Source organism: Conger conger, chromosome 3 (genome assembly GCF_963514075.1).
Source record: "Conger conger chromosome 3, fConCon1.1, whole genome shotgun sequence".
Lineage (NCBI taxonomy): Eukaryota > Metazoa > Chordata > Actinopteri > Anguilliformes > Congridae > Conger > Conger conger.
In genome coordinates this window covers 13,803,424-13,813,792 of record NC_083762.1, presented here as the reverse complement: position 1 = coordinate 13,813,792, position 10,369 = coordinate 13,803,424, and the positions used below count along the sequence as shown (strand labels likewise).

Here is a 10,369-nt window from a genome sequence, read left to right as displayed (position 1 = left end):
GGGCTCCACACAAGATCTCACCCGGTGGGGTCAAAATGATCACAAGAACAGTGAGCAAAAATCCCAGAACCACACGGGGGGACCTAGTGAATGACCTGCAGAGAGCTGGGACCAAAGTAACAAAGGCTACCATCAGTAACACACTACGCCCCCAGGGACTCAAATCCTGCAGTGCCAGACGTGCTTAAGCCAGTACATGTCCAGGCCCGTCTGAAGTTTGCTAGAGAGCATTTGGATGATCCAGAAGAGGATTGGGAGAATGTCATATGGTCAGATGAAACCAAAATATAACTTTTTGGTAAAAACTCAACTTGTCATGTTTGGAGGAGAAAGAATGCTGAGTTGCATCCAAAGAACACCATACCTACTGTGAAGCATGGGGGTGGAAACATCATGCTTTGGGGCTGTTTTTCTGCAAAGGGACCAGGACGACTGATCCGTGTAAAGGAAAGAATGAATGGGGCCATGTATCGTGAGATTTTGAGTGAAAACCTCCTTCCATCAGCAAGGGCATTGAAGATGAAACGTGGCTGGGTCTTTCAGCATGACAATGATCCCAAACACACCGCCCGGGCAACGAAGGAGTGGCTTCGTAAGAAGCATTTCAAGGGCCTGGAGTGGCCTAGCCAGTCTCCAGATCTCAACCCCATAGAAAATCTTTGGAGGGAGTTGAAAGTCCGTGTTGCCCAGCGACAGCCCCAAAACATCACTGCTCTAGAGGAGATCTGCATGGAGGAATGGGCCAAAATACCAGCAACAGTGTGTGAAAACCTTGTGAAGACTTACAGAAAACGCTTGACCTCTGTCATTGCCATCCATCCATTATCTGAACCCGCTTATCCTGATCAGGGTCGCAGGGGGGCTGGAGCCTATCCCAGCATACATTGGGCGAAAGGCAGGAATACACCCTGGACAGGTCGCCAGTCCATCGCAGGGCACACACACCATTCACTCACACAATCATACCTACGGGCAATTTAGACTCTCCAATCAGCCTAACCTGCATGTCTTTGGACTGTGGGAGGAAACCGGAGTACCCGGAGGAAACCCACGCAGACACGGGGAGAACATGCAAACTCCGCACAGAGAGGCCCCGGCCGACGGGGATTCAAACCCAAGACCTCCTTGCTGTGAGGCGGCAGTGCTACCCACTGCGCCATCCATGCCGCCTCCTGTCATTGCCAACAAAGGGTATATAACAAAGTATTGAGATTAACTTTTGTTATTGACCAAATACTTATTTTCCACCATAATTTTCAAATAAATTCTTTAAAAATCAGACAATGTGATTTTCTGGATTTTTTTTTTTTTCTCATTTTGTCTCTCATAGTTGAGGTATACCTATGAAAATTACAGGCCTCTCATCTTTTTAAGTGGGAGAACTTGCACAATTGGTGGCTGACTAAATACTTTTTTGCCCCACTGTAAGCTCATCAGCTTCCTGAATTATACAGCAATTGGCTGTTTACTTCCTTTCTGCCTGTGAATGCATTTCATATTATTATTATTATTATTCTTATTACGTAAATCACGTCATCAAGAGGTGAAAAACTGTGAAAATGTCTAACTTATGCGTATAAAAATGATGTATAACTTATTAGCATGAAAACAACTTTCACAAATTCAGCTCAGTGAAAAATAATCACTACTTGTAAGTATCACAGAAATAAAAGATTTCTGCAAGTATTCATGGATTGGTATACAATTAAGCCTTGGCCAAACTATACACGGTATTATACATTATACACCCTTTACCAAACTCAAGGGGCCAACTGCAGTGCTTAGCTGGGATTTAAACCACAGAGCTGCATTACAACTGGAACAGCTATCCAACCCTGAAATAAGGATGAGCCGTTCCAGGTCCAGTAATGCTCTTCTGCGGTCTAGAGATTTAAACTACACTACATTGACCCAAACACTTACTACTCCAAAACACACATTGCCATTTCTTTCATTATCGTTTTGTACTCCATGTTGCACATAATTTGTGTATGATGCATCTTGGGTGTAAGTAGAAGAACAGACAAAACATTTTTTTTAAATTGTTTACTGTGGGACAATGTTTTTCAGTTTGTCTATCAAATTTCTATGCCAACACATCAAAATAGTATTGCGGATTCAGACCACTCTACCCTGCACATAACAGTATACATTTAATGTTGTTTCTTCACAGGTAGGTATTGCTGTGAGGCTTTACACATGTAACACAATTGGGAGAGGGGGAAACTACAAACACACTTAATTCCAGAACAAACAAAGGAAGATGAAGATTTAGACAAACATTTAAATTTCACTGGAACAATATAAAAGGAGGCTTTGTTGAACACTAGTCATGCCAATGCCTAATCTTATACACTTGATAATGGTATTGTCGAACACAGGGCGTGATATTGAAAAATTGAGGGTTCATGCATCTACCCTTGCTTTAGTACAGTATTGCGTTTTCAGTTCTCCTCCTCCTCCTGTTCGCCTCCTCGGCGGAACTTCTTGCGGTTGACCTTCCGGCCGCTGTTGAACCCCACGGCAGACTGTGGCTGTCCGTCATCCTCCTCTTCCTCTTCGGGGGCACAGTTCCTCTTCCTCGGTCCCTTTGAAGGCTCGGCTGACTTGGGGTCCTCCTCGGGCTCCTCCAGGTGAAACAGGCCCACCTCCTTCTTCTTGCCCCCCTCTGACGCACAGCCCTCGTGGGCCTTATCCCGGGCGGCTTGGCCCTCGTCCCGACGGCCAGGCCGGGAGAAGAGGATTTTGGAGTCGCCGCGGCTGGAGTGATCCTGGTTAAAGGCGGGGACGAAGGGCTCTTCGCCCGTCTGGGACTCCCTCCTCCTCTGCTGCAGGCCCTGGATGTACTCTAGCGCCACCTGGCTGTTCTTCCGCTCGCTGGTCTCCGGCACGTCCTCCAGGCTGTACTTGGTCCAGCGCGGCGAGTGAGTGGGGCTCTCTGGCACGCCTGCAGCGGACGACGGCGGCGTCGGAGGAGGCCTGCCGGCCACGCCCTCCCTCTTCTCCTCCCTCTTCCTCTGGGGGAGCAGCGGCATGGGCCGCAGGAAGGTGCCGTCGATGACGTTGTCCTCTCCCAGGCCCGGGGAGGCCAGCTTGGCGGCGCTTTCCAGGCAGGCGAAGATGCTCTGGCTGCGGGAGGAGAAGTCGGCGCTGCCCCCCTGCAGCTGGAAGGGGAGCTTACGGGGGCCGGAGCGCCCGCACGCCCCCAGCGGAGCCCGGTCCGGAGACGAGTCCCCCGACGAGGACAGGTTCTCCACCTCGGCGCGGAAGTGCGTGGCGGAGTCTTCGGGGTCCGAGTCGCTCAGGGAGCTGGTGTCGGACAGCTCCGCTGCGTCACTGCTCACAGGGTTCTTCAGGGCCACGTTGCTCGGGTTTTCCTGGTCGCACATGGTTTAAAGGTCGGCGTCTGGTTCAACTGCAGAGAAAAGGGACTTCCACACGCCTAAGGAGTTGAGTGCCTGCACAGGCAAAGGAGGGAGCGTCAAGTATCATAAATGTAACCGCCGTTTGTGAAGTGAAGCAACTGTCAACAGACGGTTTAAATGTATAGACATGCACACTGCTAGCTTTAAGTCACACAATTACTTAAACTGGCTTAAAAACAAATCAGTCATGAAATCAGTCAAAAAATGAGCAATTAGAAGCCAAGCTAACAGATGTACCGAGGAGTTAATTTGTCTATGGAGACTCACATTAGATTGAGACTGGAGAAGCTTCCCACTTTCTGGATCAGTGAGGGCTACCAATATCTTCAGTTCCTGCACTCTGAAATCCCGCAAAGCAAACACATCAACAAAAGACCACTGGCACATATAAAGCAGGCAAACATATTACAGCATGTAATATTGGCATACAAACACGAACACGAGCAGTTGCAGGTTTATTCTTTCAGTCAAGTTTTCTAATAGGCTACATTGGCTCAGGAGGTAAGAGCAGTCATCTGGCAGTCATTCTGTAATCCCAAAATTGTAAGAACAAAAAGTACTATGTCTAACGCATGTTAAAATAGTTTATTTTTTATTTTTATTGTGCTTGTTGCTTTAGTTCAAAGCAAATCTGTTCCACTAACACTATGTCTGACAACATGCAACAAACTCATCATCATCACAGGCTTCAAATAAACTGAATGAAAGTGGTGTGCCACCCCTTTATGTTATAATAACCAGCACTCAACAGATGATATTGACTGAAAGATTCAAGTAAATTTTCTGCAGTGGTCTTACATTTTAGTTAAGTGCCATCCACAGGCTACCGCGCTGCTCTTTTATTTTTGAGTCTGGAACGTAACCACAGCACGGGGACCAGGAAAAAGAGGCTTTCCGATTCTATACAAGCATTATTACACACTCATCCTTTTTCTGGCTTAACTACATGCTAGGAAATTAAACGGTTTCGGTATTTGGTTTGAGTTTGGTTTCCTCGATTTTATTTTGCTGAAGCATGGTAAATTCTAAATACCTTCCGCAAATGTTCCTGAACCAATCAAAAATTACCGATCGGCATGAAACACGAGACTAGAATGCCCTAGTGTTCTCCATGTTTGCCTTGTATACATGCCATCAGCACATAGCATTGTTTCCTAAATGAGGGTTGTGTGTGTGCGTATAAGGTTTAAGCTTATCCAGAGGCAGGCAGCATGGGCTGTGGTATCCTATATGGATTGATGTACGAGCTTTAGGATGTTGATTGTAGATGCACTGTATACGGACATATCTTACTGTAGAGGAAGACTCACAGATTCTGTGTGCTGGACAAGATGCTGCTAAGCTCAAACAATACCGAAGATTTGTGTGAATTGATATCCGCACCACCTTCTTCCATTGTGTTGTGGGCCCGTCAACAAACTGTTCGGTCACCTGCGAGAAGGGATCATTGAGGCAGAGCAAAAGTACGTCTTTAGATCACTTTACACACATTTCGATTTTTAACACGGTTTTTGTTTTCCTGAACTGGTCAAGTTAGTCGCCTCTAGCCATCCAAGTTACCAGCTAAACTGTGGTTATTCACCAGCTAACTAACTCGTAACCACAGCAAGATTTCAAATTAAATTAACGTTACCGCGTTCAAACCGATTCAACCACCTGCATAAAGTTATCCAGTTGACAGTTGTTCGGCTAACTAGCTAACGTTAGATAAGATAGCTAGCTAATTTACCTCAGATCCAGACGATATCATAGCCAATCAGACCTAGCGATATGAATTTGACTAGCTAGCTTAAATTATTTAACGTTAGCTATAATTGCTCATACAAGACCATATAGGTTAACGTTAGCTAGCATATCATAATTGAATACACTAGGCTACATTAAAACGCAAATATATTTATGCCCAAACCTGAAAGTAAACCACGTGCTGCTACAAGAAGATCGCACTGTAAAAATCAGATATTTGTTGACAGGCTTCTGAGCATTTCATGCCTCTTCCATTTTAACTGTGTTCTTCCCGCTGATACGTTTCAGGTGTTGAATTATGGGTAAGAGAGTTTTTCAGACGTTAACCTGAGGGCGTAGGTGAAACGTCTACGTAAGTTTGTATTTGCGCAGGGGAAAATTGGCATAAATGAACTGATATAAATGTATAAAGTCTTGGCTAGTTCAGTATTGTCAAATAACGGAATAATTAATATATTTAATAATACAAATAAAAAAACATTTCTGTAGAATTTTGCAGTTGCTTACATGACGTCTTTACGTATACTATGACCATACCACGTATAGCCTACCAGCGGACAGGGGACGTTTTTTTTGTTGATAGAAAATGGAAATAAGCGGACAGAGCCGAATCAACCCAATTTCATGACCTTGAGTGCCTCAAGTATACCGCGCTATTTGCTGGACAAAAACGACAACAAATGGTATATAAGGACAGGCAGTTATTTTTATTTTTAAAGAAATTACTAGATAAAGATAGACTTATTTTATATCAGAGAAATTGTATAGTTTATTCCAGATTGAGCATTATAATGCAGAAGTATTCCTTGCCATAGGCTTGCCATAGGCTATCTGATCTGATAGTTATTTTTTTCACCTGTGTTTAGAAAACCCCACAGTCCTTATCCTAAACTGGTATAATTAATAAGTCAATGACAAAACTGGATTAGAAATCAGGAAGTATGTTTCATGTCCTTTTAAATTCATAATATAACAATTCAGCAAAATGGGCTCTTTCACAAATTGTACATAGGCCCATTAATAAAAATAATAAAAATATTATTATTATTATTATTATTATTATTATTATTATTATTATTATTATTAATGGGCCTATGTAAAATTTGTGAAGGAGCCCATTTTGCCAAATTGTTTATTATTATTACATACCACTACATAATGATCTGAGGTTAACAGGAAAACAGAGAAGGTCACAGATAAATTTGTATGATGGTAGGGACCATGGAGAACAGTTGCATGTGTTGCACTGATTGGCCACATGGTGACACTGTACACTTCACTTCTGCACGTTTATACTGTAAATAAGTCAAGTTACACAGAAGACCAACTGCAAACTGCCTGCAACAGTGAACGCCATCCACTGTCGCAATTTGTGGGTTCAATTCACACATCCTCAATGAATGCTGTATTTCGGTCATTCAGTAGCAACTTGACCCAAATTAATGTGAAAATAAGCTTTAAAATAGAATTTAACTCTCTTTAAAAAGACCTTAAGCTGATTAAATGGTCCAATGAATGTATTCCTTTCAAAGCCCTCATGGTATAAGTGTTTTTTTAATCATTTTGATGGAATAGTGCTTAGGTTACTGGCTTCACATTAGAACAAACAAGTGCAAGTAAGTTATTTAACAGTACTCAATATTATTTGATCATATGTACTTTCATTTCATGATATTGTGTGCTAGGAATATATAAACAAGTTTGTACGCCACTAAAACATAATATATTAAATGTGATTTACACACTTGTAAATGCATTCAGAATAAACTGTAAAAGAAATGTAATAACCTTAATTCATCTGATGGATTAATACAATGTGTTATGCCATATATTTTCACTAAGAGAAACATTAAAGCTTTTGTTTACTCTGGAGAGTTAAGTCGAATCACATTCCTGTTCTGGGACACACTTGTGCTTGGTTATTTGTTACTGTTAAAATAAATAAATTAAGCAATACACAAAAAACTCTTAGCAAGTAGCATTTTGATAATTAGGCTAACTAAATAGAGGGCAAAATAATAGAGGGCAAAATATGTTTTATACTCACTCCTCCTGATTGTATGGCCAGTAATGCACACAAGAGAAAAAAAAAAAAAAAAAAACACTTAGTGAGCACTGAATTAGGTATGTATTAGACTTATTTTTCAGACTTATTAAGTCTTCAGCTGCTATAACCTATCCATTTAGATGTTTGACAGGTTGTGTGTTCAGAGATGCTCTTCTGCATACATTATTGGTTGTACTATGTAATTATTTGCATTACTGTCACCTTCCTGTCAGCTTTGACCAATCTGGCCCTTCTCTTCCAACCTCTCTCATGAACATCTCTGGATGTTTTTTGTTTTTCACACCATTCTCTGCAAACTCTAGAAACTGTTGTGCAGTTTCTGAGATACTCAAACCACCCTGTCTGGCACCAACAATCATTGTCAAATTCAAAGTCACTTAGATCACATTTCTTTCCCATTCTGATATTTTGTCTGAAAAACATCTGAACCTCTTGACTACAAGAGTTGCTGCCACGTGATTGGCTGATTAAATAGTTGCATTAACAACAGCTCTACCTAATAAATTGATCACTGAGTGTAAATGCTTATTGCAAAAAATGCAAAGGCAAAAGCTGTGGAAGACAATGAAAGATGTACTTGGTGTTTTTAACTAGGCTAGATTAGATAAATGAAACACTGAGAACTGGTTGGACTGCATTTTTTAAAGTCCCACTGCCTGCTTACCTTTCAAGATCAAATGAATGGGCATTGTGATGTCAGCAGAGACTTATTATATCATTGGTGGGGGTATTCAAGGACAATGCTTATGCAAGTGTACACCACACATATCATATGATATATAAATGGCAAATAAATTATGATTACCAACATAAGTGGCTATTGAGACATGTTTCAGTCTGCTGTATTTAATGTCTACCAAGTTTTGTTGGGTTGACATCCCATGTGTAAAATCCAGCTATGACCAGCTTGAAATTACCAGCTACCAGCTGTTTCAAAACATAGCTTGAGCTAGACAAACCCTGTTGTGTCTGGAGCTGGTCTGAATTGATCAATCAGCTGCCAGCTGTTTCAAAACCTAGCTTGAGCTGTTGGTGACATTTGTTGGCATTGGAAAATTCAAGGAGACTGAGATAATGTTGATTTTTCGACACTGGAAAGCCTATGCACCTACATGTACATATTTCAAGAATGTAATGCCATTGATTGATTTAGCCTAATAAACCCGGCAGCCATGGTTGTTTTGACTTCTTGCCTTCATGTCCAATGAGGAGCAATTAAAGCCCTCAATTAAACACTTCCATCACAATGAGCCACAAGTCAGAAGGCCACTTAGCCTATTGATTTGCCTTAACGTTTAAAAATATCCATAGCCTATGATGATGATTGATATGAAAATATCAATCAGTTTCAATCAAGTAGTATAGCTAAGCCTACATTTAGGCTATTCGGCATAATAGGTTGACATTGTTTTCCATAAAACGTTCAGAAAAGTGAGTGAGATTAGATAATGTGGGTAATAACAATAATGATACATTAGATAATGTTAACATATGAAATAATCGGCAACACGGTATTGTTAGAAATAAGCATCACTTACTATACTATATAAATAACATCGTGGAGGTAACTGTGTTCTCAGCATTCAACTTGGCCAACGCCGTTCACGTACAGTACGTCGCTGCGTTTACTAAGCCATTTATCTAATGCCTGGCAGACTGTTGCGAACGAGAAGAGGGCGGTCCGATCTTGATCTCATTCCGTGAAGCTAGTGCTGCTGGAATTTTAAATCGGTCTCTCGGACAGCCCATTGGAAATGACGGTTTGAGGAGGCGGGGGAAATTGGTGAATGAAGGTTGTTTATTCTGTTTAGGGTATGTGGGTGTTACGCCGACGGACCCACGGAAAGCGAGTTCGGGGAGCCTTTCAGAGTGGCGGATATAAAACAAGTGAAAGAGGAGGAGCTGACTCTCATCTGTGTTTACAGTTCAGAAAATACAGCTTGCATTTCACGAGTGAGCTGCGAGCGAAAGAGAATCTGGACCAAGAACGGTCGTATATTTTTGTTCGGTTTATGCCAGCAGTTAGTTGGGGCTCGATAAATTAAACGAGGACGTTTTCAGGCTAAGATATTTCCCCGGAAGGGCAAGAGAATCTTCGACTAAGTAGGCTACAAGATTCTTGACAGTATGCAAACATTCTCGTTACTGTCTTCATTGCGCTTCAGTTTTCCATCGATGAACATCTAAGAATTTTGAATAGACTGGTCTATGGTAGCCTATTTTGGTACTTTTAATCTCAGGTAACTCGGCAGTGTTAAAAGAATCTTCAATCGGTGTAGGCTATATTAATTGGATCTATTATCGTCTCGCCGGACCACGTTAGCTAGCTTGGACATTCAACATAGGCGGTTGTGTTTTATGAATGATGCGCACTGAGAACAACAATAATGCGCCTGAGACCTTAGTTGAGCATAAACAAGACGAACGAGAACAAGAAAAAATGGGTGTAAATGGAATTGACAATCAGCCGGAGGCACCGGGCTGCGAAACACCTATTGGCGACCACGATCCGTCTGAAATGGAGCAAAAACTAACCACTCGGGAGGAGGCAACCCGCTCAGAGAAACAAGATGAGGTGGATGGAAATGGGGAAAAATCACAATACGACAACACTGTACACCTTATTGAGACGGGGTGCTTTGATAAGACGCCAGATTCTCCAAGCTCCAAGTCCAAGGGTCCCCCGCCAGGACACGATGCTGGGTTTGTGGCACCCGAGGGTGGGTTCGGCTGGCTCGTGGTCTTCGCCGCAACATGGTGCAATGGGTCCATTTTTGGGATTCAAAATTCTTTCGGCATTCTACATATGATGCTTGTAAAAGACCACGCAGATGCCAATGCTTCCCAGTTTAAAGTAGGTGAGTACAGGAACACCTGTTGACAGGTCGACGGTTGTTGGTGCTGATGCGGAAGGCACTGGTGGTCGACTAGCCTAGCTAACGTTACGTGACAGAACAGACTCCCGTGGTTCTGTACGAATAGAAACTGTGAACTTGCATCCCGAGGCTTACAATAACATAACTAATACTAGTAATTGTATCAAAATGTTACTTTAGCGGTGCTCTGCCTTGTTATCAAAACTAGCTAACTTATGTGTATGAGAAAGTAAAGCTTTTTTTTCCTTCTTTTT

General features: G+C 42.2%; 2 protein-coding genes across 5 annotated transcripts in view; one reads left to right on the top strand and one right to left on the bottom strand.

Annotated features, from left to right (window-relative positions):
• Window positions 1–2,015: 2,015 nt before the first annotated feature.
• Window positions 2,016–5,474, bottom strand: tssc4 (tumor suppressing subtransferable candidate 4). Of its 4 annotated transcripts, none has more exons than XM_061235501.1 (4): window positions 5,335–5,474; window positions 4,719–4,856; window positions 3,693–3,765; window positions 2,016–3,458 (listed from the first exon to the last, which is right to left on the bottom strand). In XM_061235501.1, the coding sequence occupies exon 4, from the start codon at window positions 3,387–3,389 to the stop codon at window positions 2,445–2,447; it is 945 nt and encodes a 314-aa protein (XP_061091485.1). In that variant the 5' UTR covers window positions 3,390–3,458; window positions 3,693–3,765; window positions 4,719–4,856; window positions 5,335–5,474; the 3' UTR covers window positions 2,016–2,444. The 4 variants fall into 4 exon arrangements, with proteins under 4 accessions (XP_061091485.1, XP_061091487.1, XP_061091486.1 ...); XM_061235503.1 differs by having other exon boundaries at window positions 4,736–4,856; XM_061235502.1 differs by lacking the exon at window positions 5,335–5,474 and adding an exon at window positions 5,059–5,263.
• Window positions 5,475–9,081: 3,607 nt separating this feature from the next.
• The window catches only part of slc16a2 (solute carrier family 16 member 2), a 35,977-nt gene continuing 34,689 nt past the window's right edge, over window positions 9,082–10,369 (top strand). The window contains exon 1 of the mRNA XM_061236019.1: window positions 9,082–10,097. Coding sequence (XP_061092003.1) covers window positions 9,602–10,097 — 496 coding nt within the window. The 5' untranslated portion in view covers window positions 9,082–9,601. The remainder of the gene's footprint in view (window positions 10,098–10,369) is intronic.